The following is a 23,715-nucleotide window of genomic DNA, read 5'->3' as shown; positions in this document are numbered from 1 at the left end:
CTGATGCGTGAAAAAAAATGCTCATGTGCACAGACCCATTGAAATGAATGGGTCAGGATTCAGTGCGGGTGCTATGCGTTCACGTCATGCATTGCACTCGCATGGAAAACTTGCTAGTATGAAAGGGGCCTAAGCATAGGATAAGATGCTGGTGCGTTGCTGGAAAATGCGCGATTTTTCAGTGCTAGTGCAAAACATTGTAATGTGTTTTGCACGTGTGTGAGAAAAATCGGCATGTTTGGTACCCAAAGGTGTTCTGTAGACTGTATTATTTTCCCTTATAACATGGTTATAAGGGAAAATAATAGCATTCTTAATACAGAATGCATAGTACAATAGGGCTGGAGGCGTTAAAAAAATAAATAAATAATAATTTAACTCACCTTAATCCACTTGTTCGCGCAGCCGGCATCTCTTCTGTCTTCTTCTTTGCTTCTTCTTTTAATGTAACGCAGGCCCCATAGAAATGAATGGGGCCGAATGCAAATCGCAAGCATCCGCAAGCAAGTGCGGGTGCGGTGCTATTTTCATGCACGGTTGCTAGGAGACGATCGGGATGGGGACCCGATCATTATTATTTTCCCTTATAACATGGTTGTAAGGGAAAATAATAGCATTCTTAATACAGAATGCATAGTAAAATAGCGCTGGAGGGGTTAAATAAACATAAAAAATAATTTACCTCACCTTAATCCATTTGATCGCGCAGCCCGGCTTCTCTTCTGTCTTCTTCTTTGCTGTGCACAGGAATAGGACCTGTGATGACGTAACTGCGCTCATCACATGGTCCGTCACATGATCCATCACCATGGTAAAAGATCATATGACGGACCATGTGATGAGCGCAGTGACGTCATCAAAGGTCCTATTCCTGTGAACAGCAAAGAAGAAGACAGAAGAGAAGCCGGGCTGCACGAGCAAGTGGATTAAGGTGAGTTAAATTATTTTTTATGTTTATTTAACCCCTCCAGCCCTATTGTACTATGCATTCTGTATTAAGAATGCTATTATTTTCCCTTACAACCATGTTATAAGGGAAAATAATAATGATCGGGTCCCCATCCCGATCGTCTCCTAGCAACCGTGCATGAAAATAGCACCGCACCCGCACTTGCTTGCGGATGCTTGCGATTTGCATTCAGCCCCATTCATTTCTATGGGGCCTGCGTTACATTAAAAACGCACAATATAGAGCATGCTGCGATTTTTACGCAACGCACAAGTGATGCGTGAAAATCACCGCTCATGTGCACAGCCCCATAGAAATAAATGGGTCCGGATTCAGTGCGGGTGCAATGCGTTCACCTCGCGCATTGCACCTGCACAGAAATCTCGCCCGTGTGAAAGGGGCCTTAGGGTCTTTCACATGAGCAGATGCAGTGTGTGGAATCCGCTGCGTGAAAGACAGCCAAGCCCGGCTCTGGACAGCAGAGACCCGGAGCATTAACATGATTGATAATGCTCCGTGACAACTTTATCTCACTGTGATTTTGTAGTAAAAAGATTACAGAGAGGCACGGAGAATTATCAATCATGCTAACACTCCGTGTCTCTGCTGTCCAGAGCGCAGCTTGGCTGTCTTTCACGCAGCGGATTCCACGCATGGCATCCGCACGTGTGAAAGACCCCTTAGGCCTCTTTCAGACGGCCGTCCCGTATTTGCTCCGAATGCGTCGCGGTCAGTTTTGACTGCGATTGCGTTGCGTTGTTCCATTTTTATCGCGCGGGTGCAATGCGTTTTGCACGCGCATGATAAAAACTGAATGCGGTACCCAGATCCAAACTTCTTTACTGAAGTTCGGGTTTGGGTTCGGTGTTGTGTAGATGTTGTTATTTTCCCTTTTAACATGGTTATAACATGAATACAGAATGCTTAGTAAAATAGGGCTGGAGGGGTTAAAAATAAATAAATAAATAACTCACCTCATCCACTTGATCGTGCAGCCGGTATCGTCTTCTTTCTTCTTCTTTGAGGACCTGCAAAAGGACCTTTGATTCATTCAGCAGGACCTGCGCTGACGTGACCACGTGGTGAGCGCCATTACGTCATCAAAGGTCCTTTTGCAGGTCCTCAAAGAAGAAGTGAATGGGTCCGGATTCAGTGCGGGTGCAATGCGGTCACCTCACGCACTGCACCCGCGCGGAATTCTCGCCCATGTGACAGGGGCCATACTCTTAGGCTGGTTTTACACGGGCGTTGCGGATTGGGGCTGGATGCGTTCAGTGAAACTCACACCATTTTGCAAGCAAGTTCAGTCAGTTTTGTCTGCGATTGCGTTTAGTTGTTCTGTTTTTTCCACGCGGGTGCAATGCGTTTTGATGCGTTTTTCACGCGCGTGCTAAAAAACTGAAGGTTTACAAACAACATCTCTTAGCAACCATCAGTGAAAAACGCATTGCTCCCGCACTTGCTTGCGGATGCAATGCGTTTTTCACGCAGCCCCATTCACTTCTATGGAGCCGGGGCTGCGTGAAAAACGCAGAATATAGAACATGCTGCAATTTTCACACAACGCAGAACTGATGCAGGAAAATCACCGCTCATGTGCACAGCCCCATTGAAATGAATGGTGCCGGATTCAGTGCGGGTGGAATGCGTTCACGTCACACATTGCACCCGCGCGGAAAACTTGCTCATGTGAAAGGGGCCTTAGGCCCCTTTCACACGAGCGTGACGGATTAGGTCCGGAGGTGTTCAGGGTGCGTTCAGTGAAACTCGCATCATTTTGCAAGCAAGTTCAGTCAGTTTTGTCTGCAATTGCGTTCAGTTGTTCAGTTTTTTCCGCGCGGGTGCAATGCGTTTTGATGCGTTTTTCACGCGCGTGATAAAAAACTGAAAGTTTACAAACATCTCCTAGCAACCATCAGTGAAAAACGCATTGCATCCACACTTGCTTTTGGATGCAATACGTTTTTCACTGAAGCCCCATTCAGCCAGGGCTGCGTGAAAAACGCTGAATATAGAACATGCTGCGTTTTTCATGCAACGTAGAACTGATGCGTGAAAAAACCCGCTCATGTACACAGACCCATTGAAATGAATGAGTCAGGATTCAGTGCGGGTGCTATGCGTTCACGTCACGCATTGCGCCCGGACTGAAAACTCGCTCGTGTGAAAGGGGCCGTAGTGGACAATATCACAGGGCCTGTGAGACAGAACGCAGGGGCTGTGCAGCTCAATACTAGAGTATAATCTCTGCACCTGCATTTAACATCTTTATTAGGGCCGCAAGGACCTGACTCCTATTTCTTCAAAATATTAAACTTGTGTGGGGTCCCGTGAAGCAGCTAAATTCATTTGGTATTACAAAGAAAAAAAAGTTATGCTATAGGTAACAAACTCCTCTTCCTGACCAGATAGGGTATTTTTTTCACACTCACAAAGACTTGGCGTCATCATTATCAGTAAATTGCAGATGTCTAGCTGCTACCACCATCCCTGCTTGCCGATTAGACAACGACATGTTATCACACCGAATGTCTGACAGCAATGTACTTTAGTGGTCATTCGATGGTATTTCTATTAGGTATATGTACCAACAGGGGCGGACACAGACAGCAGAGGGCCCCAGTGCAAAGAATGTGCCTGGGCCCCCCACCCCCCATGCCAAATTCTCAACCTAACGTATTCCATCCTAACATTACATACAGCAATACAAAACATACAGGGTAAGGCTACTTTCACACTGGCGTTGTTTGATTCCGTTGCCTGAACTGACTGCCTGATCAGGCAAACTGTATGCAAACGCATGTCATTTTTTCTGACTGATCAGGCATTTTTCAGACTGATCAGGATCCTGATCAGTCTGAAAAATGCCTGATCGGTCAGAAAAATGCATTGCAATACCAGATCCGTTTTTCCGGTGTCATCAAGCAAAGCGGATCCGTTGTTTTTTTCCCCCTCATTTTTAAAGGTCTGCGCATGCGCAGACCGGAAGGACGGATCCGGCACTAATACATTCCTATGGAAAGAAATGCCGGATCCGGCATTCAGGCAAGTCTTCAGTTTTGCTACGGTTTTATCTTTTGCCTGATCAGTCAAAATGCCTGAACTGAAGACATCCTGATGCATCCTGAACGGATCACTCTCCAGTCAGAATGCATGGGGATATGCCTGATCAGTTCTTTTCCGGTATAGATCCCCTGTGACGGAACTCAGCGCCGGAAAAGAAAACCGCTAATGTGAAAGTAGCCTAAGGCTACTTTCACACCTGTGGCAGTACAATCCGGCAGAAAATGCAAGGAATCAGCTGGACACAAACCACAAGTCCACAACATGCAGTGGTTTGTGTCCCGCTGTTTCTAACCTTTTTTTTTATCCAGATTGTGGCCGGATTTCTGCAGTACCCCATTATAGTTAATGGGGCAGGGGGGCATTCTGTCTGCATCCAGCAGTGCCGGATCCAGTGAATTCCGGCAGGCTTTTCTCAGCTGGAAGAGTCTGCCAGGATCAGTAACGCAGATGTGAAAGTAGCCTAATACAGCGCCCCATACCTCTTACATCCAGTGACATCTGCTTTGATGTAGATGTTCTCTTTCTTCATCTTCTCCATTCAGACCAGACCATCATGATGATTTCTTTCAGCCATCTCACGTCTCTGCAGAGTTTGACAGACATTGTAGTTTCCTACTTTTCCATCATCCACCAATTAACATCCCATAATGCACCCCCAATACTGAGAAGTTGTGCTCCTCAAAACTATACAGCAGAAACAGAAACTGAAAATACTAGTTACACACAGATAGTGCCCTCTGCAATAATTATTGGAACACAATGCCCTAAAAAATAACTGCACCCAGCAAATAGTGCCCCTGACACTAATAGTGTAACCATAATGTCCCCCAAAAAGAACTGTGCTGAGCTGATGCTGTGCCAGGGTGCCCCCACAGTAATAGTGCTCCCAAAGTCCCAACAAAAGTAATTATTTCTTTGCCAGACTGCATTTAGTAGTAATAGTGCTTCTTCAGTGTATCCAACAGTAATTGTGTCCCACAAGTAATAATGCTCCCATAGTTCCCCAGTTGTAATAAAGCCCACCATAATGCCCCGATAGTAATAATTCTCTTTATAATGTGTGACAGTAGAAAAACACCCCCTTATAATGTGCGCCAGTACAACAAATGCCCAGTTGTGTGGCAGTAAAAAAGAAAAACCTCCCCAGAGTGCCCTCATGTGTTCCAATGATCTAACATAGTAACATAGTAACATAGTACATAAGGCCGAAAAAAGACATTTGTCCATCCAGTTCGGCCTGTCATCCTGCAAGTTGATCCAGAGGAGGGCATCTGTACTGTTGATCTGTACTGTGTACCTCTACCTCTGTGTACCTCTACCTCTACAAAAAAACACTTAGTGCCAAAAGTTGAGCTTATGTGCCCATAGTGACCTTATAATTTGTGCCAGTATAAAATACTCCTATATAGTGCCCCCGGAAGACGCCCCATAGTGCTCCTTCCCCATCCCCATAATGCCCTCCATAATGTGCCAGTATAAAATGTAGCTATAGACTGCCCCACATAGATGCCCCCATAATGCTGCTCTCCTCCCTTCCCCATAGTGGCACCAAAATGGGTACCAGTATTAAATGCCTCTATATAATGCCCTCATAGTGCTCTTCTCCCCCACTTCTTCATAGTGTCCCCCTATAATGCATGTCAGTATATTGGGCCGCCAGTAGATGCCCCCTTAGTGCTCCTACTCCCCCACTTCTCCATAGTGTCCCCATAAGGTGTACCAGTATATAGGGCCCCCAGTAGATGCCCCCATAGTGCTCCTCCTCCTCCACTTCTCCATAGTGTCCCCCATAATGTGTGCCAGTATATAGGGCCCCAGTAGATGCCCCCATAGTGCTCCTCCTCCCCCACTTCTCCATAGTGTCCCCCATAATGTGTGCCAGTATTTAAGGCCCCAGTAGATGCCCCCATAGTGTCCCCCCAACTTCTTCATAGCGCCCCTATAATGTGTGCCAGTATATAGGGCCCCCAGTAGATGCACCCATAGTGCCCCCCCATAATATGTGCCAGTATATAGGGCCCCCAGTAGATGCCCCCATAGTGCTACTCTCCCCTTCTCCATAGTGCCCCCATAATGCGCCAGTATATAGGGCCCCCAAAGTGCTCCTCCCCCCCTTCTCCATAGTGTCCTCCATAATGTGCTAGTATGGAGGGACCCCGAAGTGCTCCCCCCTTCTCCATAGTGCCCCCCATAATGTATATAGGGCCCCCCACCCCCTTCTTGCCATACTATACTAAAAATAATGAAAGCAATAAACTCACATACTTACCTCCATGCTGCTTTCAGTTATGTGATGCAGGCCTCTTCCAGCCTGTGTCCCGCGCTGCATGGCTCAGGCAGAGCGACGACGTCATCGCGCACCCAGCCTGCACCGGCCTCTGATAGACTGCAGGCCTAGTGCCTCTCCCTTGATCCGCCGCACCATTCATCTGTATCGCTGTCCTGAGGACGGCGATACAGATGAATATAGAGATGAGCGCTTCCACAATGGAAGTGTTCATCAGCGATTCTGCTGCCCTGACGCCGGTCAGAAAGGGCCCCCCTTCCACACTGGGCCCTTGTGCAGCCGAACCGGCTGCACAGGCCGTATGTCCGGCCCTGTGTACTAATCTGTCAAGGAAGTACATGCTGATCACCCACATATGCTGCTTTTGTCGGGATGTCGTCTTTTTGCTTATCTCTTTCAAGAAAGTCTCACAATGACTGCAGCACATTATTCTGTCCATTTACTAAAAAAATTACCCTGTCAGAAAAAATGTTTTTGTTTCTTTCTCTTTACTCTTGAGTAGCATCGTCTCATTTAAAATTCTTTGGATGTTTTCACTGGAACAGGGCAGAAAAGGAGACAGACGGCATTTTGAACAATCTTATGTTATAGAGGCCATTTTTTAAAGTGTTTGTTGGTTCGTTTCTTTGAGGTGGTGATTATTTGCTGTTCATTATTTGATGTATAAATATTTTTTTACAATGGGGGTTACAGTCTCTGTAGATCCCTCTCTTTAGCCTCCCATCTAACACTTTTGCGCCCCTCCTATTCATCCTTAACTGTTTCCTGGTTGATCCACCACTTCCTCTGCCTTTCCCCTCTGCTAATCCCTTCACTGGATACCCCTCCTTATATCTCTGAGAAAGTCTTCTGCTACCTCCCTACAAAAATCTCCGCTCTACCCAAGACTTTGGGACTTGCTACCCCAGCAAAGCAACCTGAAAATTAACCTGTCCAGGAAAATCGTAAACCTACGATCTGAGCGGCTTCATCTTCTACCCTTACCTACTGTCTCCTTCCCATTCTCTTGTATATTGTATGCCCCCATTCGCATTTCCGTTTTTGACTGAGGTGTTTGCCTTTTCCATGTACAGTACACGTACCCATTGATTTGCTGACCTAGGGTCAGTGAAGGAAATCATGGAAACAGGCACTACTTTGGTCCGTGTTGCTGGCCAAACACACCCATCGAAATATATGGGTCCTGGAAAATCCCCAACATAGCACAGATGGCATGTGTGTTTGGTCCATGTTGGGTCAATTTTTCATCAATATCAGATCGGTGGGCGTCCGACACCTGGCCCCCCGACCAATCCGTTATTTTGGGCGGTTCCATCCACTGTGTAGTTTTCAGTGCCAGTGTAATGCAAAACTCTCTTGAGTGGGAGTTGCATTGCCATCCACTGTATCAATTCTGACACTGGTGACAGCTCGAAACAGATGATGGAGTGGGCGGGTGGGGCGGGATGGCAGATACTGTAGAGAGGCCATCAATATCTGGGTATCAGAAAACCAAATGAATTCTATTAATATGCTGAGCCAGAGTGAGTTAGCACTGGTGCCATGCAGCACTGGAGTCCTAGGTTCAAATCTGACCAAGGGCAACATCTGCCCAGAGTTTGTACAGTGTCTTCTCCTTGTGTTTGTGTGGGTTTCTTCCAACACTCCAAAGACATATTGAAATGGAACTTAGATTGTGAGCTTTCTGTAAAGTATTGCAGAATATGTCAGAGCTGTATAAGTGAGTCAAATAAATAAATCTGTTCTTTATTCTCCTTATGTACATTTATAGGTGATGAAGCCAAACCAAAAAACTTGCACTGTGAGATGTTTGATGATGGAATGACAACTTGTTCCTGGGAGGTGCGGCAGGCAGTGGCTGACTCTGTAGACTTCACTCTGTATTACCAGAATCGTTCTAAGAAGTAAGTCCCAAAAACCATCCCATGCACTACAGTGTAGATATGGATATGGTTTTCGCTTCACCTCAGTTATTTCCTTGGCCCCCCTTGCGTCACTGTCAACATAAGTGTTGGGCGCGAATAATCGAATAGCGAATATTAATTGCGAATATCAGCACTTTGAGAATTTGCGAATATTTAGAATAGAGTGATATATATTTGTAATTTTGAATATTCTAGATTTTTTTTTCCATCAGTAACCTCCCTTCTTGCTTGTGGGCCAATGAGAAGGCTGCAATTTCTTTGTCTGAGCTTAGCAACATCCCTAGCAACCAATAGGAAAGCTGCCTCCCCCTTACTATTTAAGAACCCAGTTGCGTAGAGTAGGTAAGTGTGCTTCCATTTGCACGTCTGGCCAGGAGGTAGGGGGTTTCTGCCCAAACAGCCCCAAAAAGTGAACATCCCCTTCAAGCCATTTTGCTACTAAGATCAGTCCTAGGAGCAGGCGTGTTCCCATACTTCTCATTTCTTCTACTTCAGCTGCTACAGAGTAAATTTTAACAACCTACAAAAAAGAAACAAGCCCCAAACAGTACCCATAAAATATAATAAAGCATTACTGTGTATACAAATAACATTAAACAAAAAAATAAAATAAACATTTATGGGGTCGCGACTACCATTGACCACAATTGCAAATGGGTGAGTTTATACACTGAGCAAAAATAAAAACGCAACACTTTCGGTTTTGCTCCCATTTTGCATGAGCTGAAATCAAAGATCTGAAACATTTTCTACATACACAAAAGACCCATTACTCTCAAATATTGTTCACAAATCTGTCTAAATCTGTGTTAGTGAGCACTTCTCCTTTGCCAGGATAATCCATCTCACCTCACAGGTGTGGCATATCATGGTGCTGATTAGACAGCATGAATATTGCACAGGTGTGCCTTAGACTGCCCACAATAAAAGCCCACTCTGATATGTGCACAGTTTTGCCTTATTGGGGGAGGGAAGGGAGACAGAAAACCAGTCAGTATCTGGTGTGGCCACCATTTGCCTCACGCAGTGCAACACATCTCCTTCACATAGAGTTGATCAGGGTGTTGATTGTGGCCTGTGGAATGTTGGTCCACTCCTCTTCAGTACCTGTGCGAACTTGCAGAATATTGTCAGGAACTGGAACACGCTGTCGTATACGCCGATCCAGAGCATCCCAAACATGTTTAATGGGTGACATGTCCGGTGAGTATGCTGGCCATGCAAGAACTGGGATGTTTTCAGCTTCCAGGAACTGTGTACAGATCCTTGCAATATGGGGCCATGCATATATCATGCTGCAACATGAGGTGATGGTCGTGGATGAATGGCACAACAATGGGCCTCAGGATCTCATCACAGTATCTCTGTGCATTCCAAATGCCATCAATAAAATGCACCTGTGTTTGTTGTTCATAACATACACCTGCCTATACCATAACCCCTCCGCCACCATGGGCCACTCGATCCACAATGTTGATGTCAGCAAACCGCTCACCCACACGACGCCACACACGCTGTCACGACGCCACACACGCTGTCTGCCATCTGCCCTGAACAGTGAAAACCGGGACTCGTCTGTGAACAGAATGCCTCTCCAACGTGCCAGATGCCATCTAATGTGAGCATTTGCCGACTCAAGTTGGTTACGACGACAAACTGCAGTCAGGTCCAGACCCCGATGAGGATGACGAGCATGCAGACGAGCTTCCCTGAGACGGTTTCTGAGAGTTTGTGCAGAAATTCTTCGGTTATGCAAACTGGTTGTTGCTGCAGCTGTCCGGGTGGCTGGTCTCAGGCGATCGTGGAGGTGAACATGCTGGATGTGCAGGTCCTGGGCTGGTGTGGTTACACGTGGTCTGCGGTTGTGAGGCCGGTTGGATATACTGTCAAATTCTCTGAAATGCCTTATGGTAGAGAAGTGAACATTCATTGCACGGGCAACAGCTCTGGTAGACATTCCTGCAGTCAGCATGCCAATTGCACGTTCCCTCAAACGTTGCGACATCTGTGGCATTGTGCTGTGTGATCAAACTACACATTTCAGAGTGGCCTTTTATTGTGGGCAGTCTAAGGCACACCTGTGCAATATTAATGCTGTCTAATCAGCACCTTGATATGCCACACCTGTGAGGTGGGATGGATTATCCCGGCAAAGGAGAAGTGCTCACTAACACAGATTTAGACAGATTTGTGAACAATATTTGAGAGTAATGGGTCTTTTGTGTATGTAGAAAATGTTTCAGATCTTTGAGATCAGCTCATGCAAAATGGGACCAAAACTGAAAGTGTTGCGTTTATATTTTTGATCAGTGTATATTGGTATCAGTTTTTTATACTCTGGTCTGGACACAGTTATTACTATTTATTATTGCCACTATTTGTAGCTATGTTGTTTACAGGGTACTATCCCAGTGGATGTAGTTCAGACCATTGTAATACATACACCTTTCCATATTCCCCCCCATTTGTAAATTATGTGATATCTGGAGGATGGTTTTTCTGCCACCTGTCCTTGCATCATGTGATTTTTAATAATTTTTTTTAAATGCTATTTGTATACACAATAAAGCTTTATTGTATTTTATAGGTACTGTTTTGGGCTTGTTTCTTTTTTGTAGGTTGCTTGCAGTTTTTGAGCTGGTACCTTGGTTACCATAATAGATGCTGGAAGTGCTCAAGCACAGTTTACTGTCCACCCGTGACTTAGGTGTTATAAGTGCTTGGCCTGTTTGTTCTTTTTTGTTTTCAGAGTAAATGAGGTATACATATATCCATTTAAATTTACAACCAACCATGTAACATGAGTGGGAGCTGCTGCGTGTTTGTGCCTCTCTGCCCTGTCTTATATGAAGGGGTTTCAGAGTAGGGGACTTACCTTCTTAGACATTATAAGTCCCTAATATGGCATATAACACCAGGCTGTGGAGACAATATTTGTTAGCAAATATGTTATGCTGACAATGAGATTTGACTGAAATTTATTTTATTTTCTTTAGAGAGGAAGCTTGTCAACCGAGATGCTGGCAGGAGGTCCCCATGTACCTTTTCTGTTCCTGCAACTTCACAGCCGGTGATCCCAATAATCCTATTCAGTTACGAAATATTAGTGTTGGACCAAAGGATGCGGAAAACTCCTTCATAAATTTTTACATTTGCAAAAACAGTAAGTTATAAAGGCATGTTGCTGACTTATTTAAATGATTGAATCAGTAAAAGTCAGGGACATATCTATAGGAGGCCCCTCTACAGCATAAGAAGACACCAGTATTGTAATTGGCACATGGTAGGTACAATACTTGTAATAGAGCTGAGGAGCTTCAGATTATTCCTCTGGTAACAATACCACATACTGTATTATGGATTGAAAACACATAGAGAAGTGTGTGTCTGGACTGGACTCTTCTGGAGCTGTGTCATGCCATCACAACACCTGCCTTGGGACAGGAGGCAAGAATTTATCTAAATCCTTATCCTGGTTTATCTATTGTGCATAAAACTTGGGTTGATACCTTCACGTTTTCCAATGTGCAGGTTCACAGCATAAAATTGATCAGTTGGGGGACTCCTGATTTGTTTTTGTTTTTTTTGCAAAACCTTTCAGAAATGCCAAGTTCACCTAGATCCTTATCTAGTTATCAGATAAAGCACTTTCACGTGAACCAACTATAGGGAATGTACATTCGTAGAAATGTTGGTTCGGCCAAACATAGGGAGGTCTAAAAATCCGCTGACAAATGCAACTATAAATATGATTTCACAATATTCAACCTGTATGGGTGAAGAACAATCATACCAACTACTGTTTGCTTGCCATGCAGTATGAATCATATAAAGGCCCCTTAAATGAGTGCCAATCAACTGGTAATATCACCTTGTTATGGTCACGCATTGGCCATGTAAAAGGACCCTAAGGGCACGGCTCGATGGTGTGGATGTCCTCATGGGACCAAGCTATGCCCATTTTGCTGTTAAATTGTGTGGCCTTTGGCAGCTGTAGGTGGTCATGGCTTGGTCTCATGCAGCCAGCCGCATTGTTGGGTCATACCCTAAGTCTTTAAAATGCAAGGCAAAGTGTAACACAACAAATTATCAAAGTAGATGCTGTTTCCTATACCCTACATTCTCCAGACTCACTCAGTAGGTGTAAAATGCATCAAACGAGGACTGACAGCTACCTATTTATACAATTTATAATAATCTATTTTATATCGGCCTATATATACTGTACATACTAGTGTTGAGCGAATCGAAGTTAACGAAGTGGACTTCGATCAGAATTTCAGGAAAAATTTGATTTGTCACAAAGCCAAATTTCCTCCTGAAATGGCTGTAAAAAACTAAAAATACATACTCACCACGACGTCACCACGCTGGCCGGGTGCGGTGACGTCATCAGTATTGATGTCACTGCACCCTGCCAGCGTGATGGCGTCATCACGCGCGAGATTTGCCGCTTTCCTACAATCAAGGTGGCCGCAACGCAATGGATGAGGTGAGTATGTATTTTTTATTTTTAACTCCATTTTAACATCAGATGCTCCGATCAGTGTTGAACGTAGCATTAGAGGAGTTTAATGACGGGGGCGGTGCAATCGCCGTTTCCCATCATTATGCGAGCCACATACAATGGAAAGCCATTCGTGACAAAGTAATTTGTAACGGATCGAATTTCTTTGTGGACTTTGGCGAAGCAGCCGAATGGAATCTTAGATAACTTCGCTCCTCTCTAATACATGCATTTCGGTTTGTCCCTCAGTCAAACTGCTGCCCAGGATCCTCACCGTTGATGAAAAAAATAAAGGAGAAACTTTTGAAATCCACTGGAAAAACCTGCCAAATGAGAAGACTGAATTCAAATATCATTATGAACTTTGTTACTGGAGAGAGAACGACATGGAGCTAAATGAGGTTGGTCCTATAGAACAGAACGAATAGCAGACGTGGTGCTCGGTATACAGTATATGTGTCATTAGAAAATAATGACTTATTGCTTAAATTAAGTTTTTATGTTAAATGTTTTTTTATACAGTATGATGGAATGGAATGCATGACAATACAAATAACATGCAAAGATTCACACATTCTGTCCTATCAGCTCAACAGCTTCTCCTAGTAATCCAATAATGTATGACCATCTTTGGTAGGATAGGTCTGGGGCCAAAGAACCTATTATTGTTATCTCATTTGTAATCATTGACAGGTCGCTTTTGACTGCCCAGGTGATACCAAAACACTGTCACCGAATAACGACCGCCGCGTACTCCTCACATTGGGAAAGCAGCTTAAACCTAGCAGTAACTACTCTGTGATGGTACGCGTACGATTGGGTGAGAAAAATCCAGACGACTGCTACAAGGGGCCCTGGAGTGAATGGAGCAATGTGCAAACATTTCACACCAAATCAGGTATCTTCATAACTGTTATAATTAAGTGCAATTCCAATATTGCCTTATGTAAGGATGCAGGAAGAGAAAACATTGATGTTGTATTTCTTATCATTGGAAAGTGTATGTATCACTGAGGCAATGGTTGACCAGCTAATGTGTATTGAGGCCTCTCAACATTGTCTGATGGTGAATGTTAGAAAAGAAAAGGAACATTCGATTGGATTTCAGCATGTCCCAAGCTGCCGTACACATTAGATAGGTGTCAATCAAAAAGGCTCATTTGGCTATCTCTCCCCATCCCTTCTTCAACATGATGGACTAAGCCACAGCCAGGCACTGCTGGTGGCAGCTTATCTCCCCAAAAACAAAAGGATAGGGTATGTCTATATCCAACCTGTCAACCTTTTCTCTCCTGACATTTGAGGGAATTGAGAGGCTCCTAGACATAGATTCCAGGTGTGTAAAAAATTTGAGGCTCCTAGACATAGATAGTTGTTCCAGGGGTGTAAAAAAACTGTAGAGGGCTCCTAAGCAAAAATAGTATTTTAGCCACTTGCTCTTTATCAGACAATTTATGAAGAGCGAAGGTTCTCATCATAGTGCTCCTCTTCCCTTGCTATGACTTTCTAGTAAATTCTTCATCTAATAGATGAGAATCTATCAGTAATTTTGAGCTAAAGGAACATTGATGCCATTTTTTTTCATACTGATACATGGCTGCTTTGCCTATTGAACCAATGGTATGTCTGCTCCTGAAATTGATAGGTTAGGCAGATATGCATCCTAAGTTTTTGGCCAGCTTTACTTCTCTGTCCATGTCAAGCATGCATGTGTAGAAAGCTGCCGGGAGAGAATGCTGTCTTAGATATATGGCCAGTTTCAAGGGGCTGTCTCACTTTAGCAAATGGTATTTATCATGTAGACAAAGTTAATACAAGGCACTTGTTAATGTATTGTGATTGTCCATGTTGCCTCCTTTGCTGGCTGGATTCATTTTCTCATCACATTATAAACTGCTCATTTCCATGGTTAGGACCACCCTGCAATCGAGCAGCAGTGGACATGCTTGCAAATTATAGAAAAAGCACTGTCCACCAGATGACCGGCGCTTTTTCCTTTAAGTCTTAGATTGCAGGGTGGTCGTCACCCCTGGAAATGAACTGTGTAATGTGATGGAGAAAATGAGTCAAGCTAAGTGCTTTGTATTAACTTCCTCTACATGATAAATGTCATTTGCTGAGGTGAGATAACCCTTTTAAATGGACCTCTACCTCATGTCAATTGATTTTAAAAGTCCCTAGACATACTAGTGTATTGTCAGCTAAAACCTGCTGAGAATGGAATGTTCAGCCGACAGTCTAATGAATGTGGGGAGATCCTGACTCTCCTCCGACAAATGAAGTCAGGGGAGAGAACAGTCGGGCAAATTGAATATGGAGAGAATAGTTCTCCTGATCTTTTTGTTCTCCCAGGAGCTAAGCTGCCACCACAAGTTTCTGGCAGCGGCCTTCTCCCCTTTGCTCTTTGAATTTACATACAATTTTGGCTGAGCAGAATGTGTATGTGTATTCGGGAACCAGGAGGGATTTGGAAGAGATAGCTCTCCTGACAAAGAAGAGTTTTACTAGGAGAAGCTGTTAGTATTGGGTGGTTTTGCTCTGGTAGATAGATTAAGCGGGCGCAGTACAGAGGCAAAATACAAATTCTTAACTCAAAACGTCAGTGTTTATTCACACTTGAGGCAATTGCACAAAACAGCATGTAACTTTGCAGTCTTGGTGTTAATTCACACACAATGGAAAGTTCATATAACCCAAGTCACCTTGCTGGCAGTTCTGCCTCCAGTAGTCCACAGCAGGCTTTAGGGGGCCTGTTTCCCCAGCGTGCGTCTCTCAGCCCTCCAGCACGGCACAAAGCATCAGATCCCCCAAAAAAGAGACCTCTCTGCTGAGCACAGCTGCCTATTTAAGGACAGCCAGGTGCTGCTAAAACCCGGATCGGCACTTAAACTCTGGTTTGGTATTTGACCTCACCTGGCTGGAAACCAGCCCAGCCGAACATGCTGGGGGGAAAATACCTGCCTAGCCAAACACAACCCCTCACTGTGTCACAGTACGCACATATTTCTTCTTCAATGGGACTAAAGAGGACATTTAGTACATGATACCTCATCTGTATGGAGTTCTCCTCTCCAACAACATAATTTATTTCCACATTATAAACATGTAGTGCACATCCAAACAAAACCTCAGAAGTGGAAATGGTTTTTAACCAATTTTGGGGATGCTGGAGAACTCCTTACATACAAAGTTTTTGATTTATCTAGCAGCTAGCCCACATCTTCTTCTCAAGAAGGTTCTTTACACAGTTTTATTGGGATGTCCAAAGGGATGTTAAGCCAATTTCTTCTACATGTATCTGGCATACAAGATGTTGTTTTCAATTACTGACATCCTCCAAAGCGTTAACCTCTCTCTGGAGTTGCTCGCCTCTGGACGTATGTCACCACCAGACATCTGAGAAGCTCTGTCAGACGTTCTTCAGAACCTCCTGCTTGAGGTTCCTTTTGTTTTGCTTTCGTTTTCTCATCTCGTTAGACTCTCTCAGCTGTCATGTAGTTGCTCTGATTGCATCCCTTTAAATCCCTTCCCATACTGCATCACTTTGCAGTTTATACAACTTCCTGGAGTGTGTGCATGCTGGATGCTACTACTGAGTCTTCTACAGATAAGTTTTGTTCATTAATTTGTGTTTTCCTGTTTGCTGGATCCCAGGTGACCCTGACTCCCTCCGTATCAAGTGTAGGGAGCCGGTGGTCGTGTCCCCTCACTATTATAGGGTGTTCAGGTGTTATACAGTCGAGGAACGAGGATATGCGATCATCTACCATTGAGATTTTTGCATAGGCTGAGCAGTTAGGGAGAGAGCCAGGTCTGTTGCAGGGCTTTCCCTTTGGTTCCTTAGTTTTGGATCCAGTCAGTCGGATCTTCATTTTGTGTCTTCTAGTTTTCTGTACACCTTCCGTGACAACGTAAAGTTCTGGACAGAGATCACCATATTCCCTGACTAGACATACAGGGAAGGGGGGAGCAGAAAACTCTTTCGGCTATCATAGAGTTGTATTTGAAAAGTTCATGATTCAGTTCATGTTTTCTGACTGAGAATGATATTTAGGTTATTTCACTTCATTTGCTTTTTTTCGTAGTTCCAAATATTTTGTTGCTGTGCATTCTGGTCCTGTCAGGTGTGGTCGTTCTTGTAATCTGTGTAGTATATGGATGCAGAGCTTTAATAAGGTGAGTGTACTTCATGTAATAGTAATGGCTGTATTAATGAAGTACATGGTAATGGATTGACTTATTGTGTCTCCAACATGAATATCTTCGTCAACCCCTGGTCTACATTACCTACATAAACTCCAGCATGTTCACCACATTTACCATGAATTAAGCCTGTATTACATGGCCCTTTGTGGGAAATTTTTATTATTATTGAATTGTACTCATTTTGAGCTAAAAATACTTTTTCAAATTGGCCCTTATTAAAAACATGGCATCCTATTAACTGTACAGAGCTGAGATGCTCTAGTAGGACACTTTGGATTTTTTTGTCTTTTCCGTCAGTTGGGGAGCTGACAGGCTCCTTATTTCTGCTCTCTGACATTATAAACAATCATTTTAAATAAGTGTTTATGACCTCTCAGTAATTTAGAGATAAGGTTTATTAGAGATAAGTGAAAGTGAAAGTACAAGTCACACAGTTAACCCTTTGTGACAGAACGGTTTAATATTTTTAATAAAGGCCAATTGAAAAAAAGATTTTTAGCCAAGAATGAGTAAAATGCAATAATAAAAAAAAAATTGCCTATGAAGGTGTACATAGCCTTTAAGTCTATCACTAGATTATAGACAAGATTTGTGACCCTGATTAGTTTAAGATATGAGCGTTAAAGATTACTTTTCATCTGAATCAGTCCTATTAAACCAGACATACTACCTGGTGGGGTTGATCTTGCTGATTAAAAATCTTGTGAAAATTGATCCAGAGGAAAAAATACTATTATTTTTATGCAAGTGAGGGGTGTGTCCAGACCTGGAAAACTGTAATGCACAGAGTGGTCAGGCCCCTCCCCTCTGTGCACTAAAGCCCTTATTTGCATAAGGAATAAAAAAAAAAAAATCTCTGGAACACCACATATGATTTTCACAGGACAGGTATCATTTTAATCATGGAAGCCACTGCGTTCCCGTAATTTGACGTAATAGTACGTCATGGTGATTGGGTGGGAACCTGAGTTGTGAGCGCCCGATCACTGCAGGAGTATGGCAGTCCCTGGTAGCCGGGCCCCTGCTGTATCCTGTAACAGTCGATCCTGTAAAAGCCGATGCTGGCTGATAAACCCCTTCTATGCCATAGAAAGGGTTTGTGTTGGGTGAGGGAGCGCATTGAGTTCCCACGCTGCTGTGGGGGGGGGGACTAGATGTGTCAGAAGGCAGCCCGATGCCATGCAGAGGCTGCCCGATGCCTTGCATGGCATCAGGACCTGCCTTCTACGGGTGCCCAGGAGATCCATCCTCAGGCTGGTTCTCCTAGGCAACCTGTTAGTGTATGACTTAGTGGCGTACACTAACAGGCAATGCATTACAATACAGATGTATTGTAATGCATTGTAGAGGGGATCATACCCCCAAAAGTGAACGTCAGAAATAAAGTAAAGAAAAAAAAGTGTTTTTAATAAAACTAATAGTTTTTAAGTAAAAAAATGCTCCTTTCCCCTTATTTAATAATAAAAAACTGAAATACACATGATACACCCTGTCCGATAAACACCATAAAAAAAGCAATTTTTGTCACCTTATATCACAAAAGTGCAACACCAAGCAATCAAAAAGGATTATGTCCCACAAAATGGTATCAATAAAACTGTCACCTCATCCCGAAAAAAATAAGCCCCTACCTAAGAGAATCGCCCAAAAAAAAAAAATATATAGCCCTCAGAACATGGAGACACTGCTTTTATTGTGCTAAAGTGAAATACATAAAAAAAATATACGTATTAGATATTGCCACGTCTGTAAAAACCAGCTCTATAAAAATATCACATGACCTAACCCCTCAGGTGAACACCGTAAAAAATGATCAAAAAGGCGTATGCCCCACAAAATAGTACCAATCAAACCGACACCTTATCCAGCAAAAAATAATATCCTACCTAAGACAATCGGTCAAAAAATAAAAAAAAGCTATGGCTCTCAGACTATGGAGACACTAAAACATCATTATTTTGGTTTCAAAAATGCTATCATTGTGTAAAACTTAAATAAATAAGAAAAAGTAGACATATTAGGTATTGCCACGTCCGTAACGATCTGCTCTATAAAAAAGTCACATGATCTAATCCCTCAGGTAAACACTGTAAAAATAAATAAATAAAAACTGTGCCAAAACAACCATTTTTTTGGTCACCTTGCCCCATAAAGTGTAATAATGAATGATCAAAAAATCATATGTACCCAAAATGGAGACACAAATTTATTTTTATTTTTTTCAAAAATGCTTTATTATGTAATACTGAAACAAACAAACATAGAAAGTAGACATATTTTATTTCATTGCGTCCATAACAACCTTCTCTATAAAAATAGCACATGATCTCCCCTGTCAGATAAATGTTGTAAAAAATAAAAAATAAAAACTGTGCCAAAACTAAATTTGTTGGTTACCTTGCATCACAAAAAACATAATATAGAGCAATTAAAAATCATATAGTACCCCAAAATAGTACCAATAAAACTGGCACATTATCCCGTAGTTTCCAAAATGTGGTCCCTTTTTTGAGTTTATAACGCAGACAGGGCCAGCCAGAGGACGAGAGCGATCGCTGGCCTTGTCAATCAACAGGAGGAGGGGGCGTTTTTTTGAAAGCAGGAACTACTTGCTGGTAGAGAGGTAATTCACATATTATAAAAGTCTGTTTTTTAAAGAAACTAGAGAACGAAAAAGGCTAAGAGCACTATATATTGAAAAATCGCTGTATAAGGATTTTAAGTAGCCAAAAAACGAAAAATGACTTTTGGGGGGTGACAGAAGTCCTTTAAATGTCATTTTCAAAATGATCCAAACATGAAGTAGATATATGGGAAATGTAAAGTAATAACTATTATATGAGGTATCACTATCTATTATAAAAGTAGAGAAATTGAAATGTGAAAATTTGGGAATTTTTCAAAATTTGGGGTTTTTCACAAATAAAGGTAAAATATATTGACTCAAATTTATGACTATCATGAAGTACAATGTGTCACGAGAAAATCTCAGAATGGCTTGGATAAGTAAAAGTGTTCCAAAGTTATTACCACATAAAGTGACACATGTCAGATTTACAAAAAATGGCCTGGGCAGAAGAGCGAAAACTGGCCCAGGGTAGAAGGGGTTAATAGGATTGATCCTGAAGTTAAGTGATGTTTAGGTGTAAACATCAAAACGAGAGATTCTTCCAGAACAGAACTGAAGCCTGAAGCTTCCCTGATAAAGGTGGTGGTGTAGCGTGGGTAGCCAGGACCCGGTCAAGCCAAGTATTGCGCCCCCCCAACCCATGGCCCCTTTTTACAGATAATGTAGTAGATATCTCTTGCAGTCATACATAACACCACAGATAACATAGTGATAACTCTCTGAGTACAGATAACACAGTGATAACTCTCTGAGTACAGATAACACAGTGATAACTCTCTGAGTACAGATAACACAGTGATAACTCTCTGAGTACAGATAACACAGTGATAACTCTCTGAGTACAGATAATGTAGTAGATGGGTGTGAGCCCCCAGAATTCAGTGCCCCCAGTAAATTCCCCCATAGTGTTCCTCTCCCCCCTTCCTCCTAGTCACCCCCATAATGTACCAGTATAAAATGCCCCTATATAGTGCCCCAGTAGATGCCCTCAGTGTCCCACATAATTTGGAGTTATAAAATACCCCTTCTTAGTGCCGCCCGTAGATGACCCCATAGTACTCCTCTCCCCCTTCCCCATAGTACCCACCATAATGTGCCCCAGTACAAAAATGCCCCTATACAGACCCCCTCATATAAAATACCCCTTCTTTGTGGCCTCAGTAGAGGCCCCTATAGTGCCCCCCAATAGTATGCCAGTGAGAAGTGCCCCCATAAATGCCCCCATAGTGCCACCCAATAATGTGCCAGTAAAAAGTGCCCCCATAATGCTCCCCAATAATGTGTCAGTAAGAAGTGCCGCATAGATGCCCCCACAGTGCCCCTAATAATGTGCCAGTAAGAAGTGCCGCATAGATGCCCACCAATAATGTGCCAGTAAGAAGTGCCCCCTAAAGATGCCCCCCAATCATGTGCCAGTAAGAAGTACCCCCCATAGATGCCCCCCAATCATGTGCCAGTCACAAGTGCCCCCCCAATCATGTGCCAATAATAAGTGTCCCCTCAGCGCTCCTCTCCTGTATTGTACCATAAAAAAAAATTAACTCACATACTTACCTCCATCAGGCTGGCAGCGGTGCGGTGCAGGCCTCTTCCGGCCTGTGTCCCGTGCTGTATGGCTCAGGCGGCGCCGCCTGCACCGGCCTTTGATAGGCTGCAGGAATGGGGAAGTGAGACACCTCTCCCCTGCCCCACAGCATCATCTGTATCGCAGCCCCCCACTTGTCACCAGGGCGATCACCTCACCTCGCCTACTTGACGGTACGACCCTGCTGGCGCCCCCTGCAATTTTTACGCCTGTAGCAACAGCCCCCCCTGGCCCCTGCCCCCCACGCTATGCCACTGATGGACATTATACAAAGAGGTTCCCTGCTTGTGGTCGTCCTCTGTGAGCCAATGAAGAGAGCCACTGACAAGAAGCAGCACTTAGCTTGTATTACATCTACAGTAGTTCATGCTGATGCTCACCATCAGTGGCATAACTAGAAATTACTGGGCCCCACTGCAAATTTTTTAATGCCCCCCCAGCAACCTTTTTGCAATCCCTTTTTCCATGCAACCCCCACTCCTATGGCTACTCAAGATCTCAGACCAGGCTCGGCAGCCGTTTCATCTGTTTCCTACACGTACTGTATATACTGTATGAAATGTCACCATATATAATGTCATTGTACAATACTGTTGAGGGGGCCCCAACAATAAAATCTTTTAATGCTCTCTTCCCCCTATAGCTACGCCCCTGCTTACCATGTCATACTACTTTATTGGTGAAATCAGCTAATATCTGGGGGCCTCAGGGAACAGATCCACAAAGAACCATCACACATGAAGCTGGGGTCCTTGTAATATGCTGTAATGTACAGGTGGTTTCCTATTAGTAGAGATGAGCGAAGTTTAGAAACATTTGATTCAGCTGCTTTCCCGAATTTTGACAAGAAATTCGATTCGTCACAAATCGTTTTCCATTGCATGGAGCGGAGCGCAACGACAGGGACGGCGATTGCGTCGCCCCCACCAGGTAATCCCTCAGATGCCGCGTTCAATGCTGATCACGGCATCTGTAACTCACATTGAGCTGCCCAGAGGTTAAAAAAAATAATAAAAATTATACTCACCTCATCCACTTGCTCATGGAAAGGCTGTCAAAGGACCTGTGACGAACGTGATGACCTCACCACGTGATTACGCTGGGCGCACTCTGTGACCTCATCACTGATATCATCACCACGTGCGCCCAGCGTGGTCATGTGATGAGGTCATCACGCTCTGCACTGGTCCTTTGGCGGGTTTTCTTCAATCACGACGGGAGCGGACGGCCTCTCCGTGACCAAGTGGATGAGGTGAGTATCATTTTTTTTTTTACTTTCAGTCACCATTTTAGGAAAAATTGATTCGTTACCATGAAGCGCAAGGAAATTTGTCTTCGTTCAACACTACCTATTAGTTACCTCAGTTCTGTTTTGCTCTACTTTCCATCACAGGCATAAGAAGCAATGGGATGATAGGATCCCAACCCCCAGCAAGAGTTCCATTATTAAAAGTATACGAAAAACAAAGGTAAGCGACAACATTCGCACGGAGGTTGTACATGGTTCACATGTATCTGAACACAAGTACACATTAAAGATGATTTCCACTCACCATAAACCCTACTGATCATAAGACTGATTCAACCAAGTACTGAAGTTCCGCAGAGTTTTCCTCCACAATGATCCCCAATCTCCAGATTGGACCCCAACATCAAATGTTATGTTTGAAATGTTGGTCTCGATGACTTTTGTGATCATGTATACTCAACTTGTCCAAAAACAGTGAGACCCAGCTAAGGGAAGCATGTCCTTTCTGGTGCAGCTCTGGGGAGTGTGTCCTTTCTCAGGGGGTGTGTCCTTTCTCAGGGGGTGTGTCTTTTCTGCAACAGCTCTTTCCCTGTAACTGTCTCAGTTTCTAACAGCTAGCGGCAGTTCAAGGATACAGTGGAGCATTTGCGTGAGGTGGACAGAGAAATAGGGAAAAGAACAAACAGCAAGAGACGCTATACATTTTATCAAATACCCCAGCGACTATACCAAATTTTTATTACATGCAATTACACTAAATATTCAGCTCGAGGTGCTTGTTTGAAAAATGTAGAATATTTTTTATTTGATGCCACCTTTAAATGTAATTTAATTTATTTAAAATTATAATTTTACATTTATATGAAATAGAGTTAATTATTTCGGTAAAGGGATTCTCTGCAAATTCAGAAAATAAAATTATTGAAAATACTTAGATATTACTTTATTATAAATATATTCCCAAATACCTTTCATTAGCTATACTGGCTCATTTTGTCTGGAGAGCGATCATTAAGAGGAATAAAATGGCCGCCGTCCTATTAGTGCACACAAAACCTGTCCTAATCACACAGGAGGACAAGTGAATTCAGAACACGGAGGTAAAGAGCTGCCTCATCCTCCTCTCTGCTCTGCTTGTCAGGGATTATAATGCTGAATACAGATGATAAGATCTTCAGCTGAATCTCTGTAGAAATGGAGTTCATGAGGAGATATAAAGTACAGACAGGACAGACTGTGGTAATGTGGCCGACTGTGTACAAGTGCTGCTGCTGCTCATTAGTCATCCTCCCACCCATCTGTCCTCTATGCA

General features: G+C 43.4%; 1 protein-coding gene across 5 annotated transcripts in view; it reads left to right on the top strand.

Moving 5' to 3' along the window:
- Positions 1 to 23,715, top strand: part of LOC122927210 (cytokine receptor common subunit beta-like) — a 73,255-nt gene that overhangs the window by 44,046 nt on the left and 5,494 nt on the right. For all 5 annotated transcript variants that reach the window (XM_044278849.1, XM_044278848.1, XM_044278845.1 and 2 more), the window contains 6 exons: positions 8,074 to 8,206; positions 11,224 to 11,390; positions 12,984 to 13,135; positions 13,428 to 13,632; positions 16,820 to 16,910; positions 22,548 to 22,623. In XM_044278849.1, the coding sequence (XP_044134784.1) occupies positions 8,074 to 8,206; positions 11,224 to 11,390; positions 12,984 to 13,135; positions 13,428 to 13,632; positions 16,820 to 16,910; positions 22,548 to 22,623 (824 nt within the window). The remainder of the gene's footprint in view (positions 1 to 8,073; positions 8,207 to 11,223; positions 11,391 to 12,983; positions 13,136 to 13,427; positions 13,633 to 16,819; positions 16,911 to 22,547; positions 22,624 to 23,715) is intronic.

This window comes from Bufo gargarizans, chromosome 2, assembly GCF_014858855.1.
Source record: "Bufo gargarizans isolate SCDJY-AF-19 chromosome 2, ASM1485885v1, whole genome shotgun sequence".
NCBI lineage: Eukaryota > Metazoa > Chordata > Amphibia > Anura > Bufonidae > Bufo > Bufo gargarizans.
This window is presented reverse-complemented; position numbering and strand designations above follow the sequence as displayed.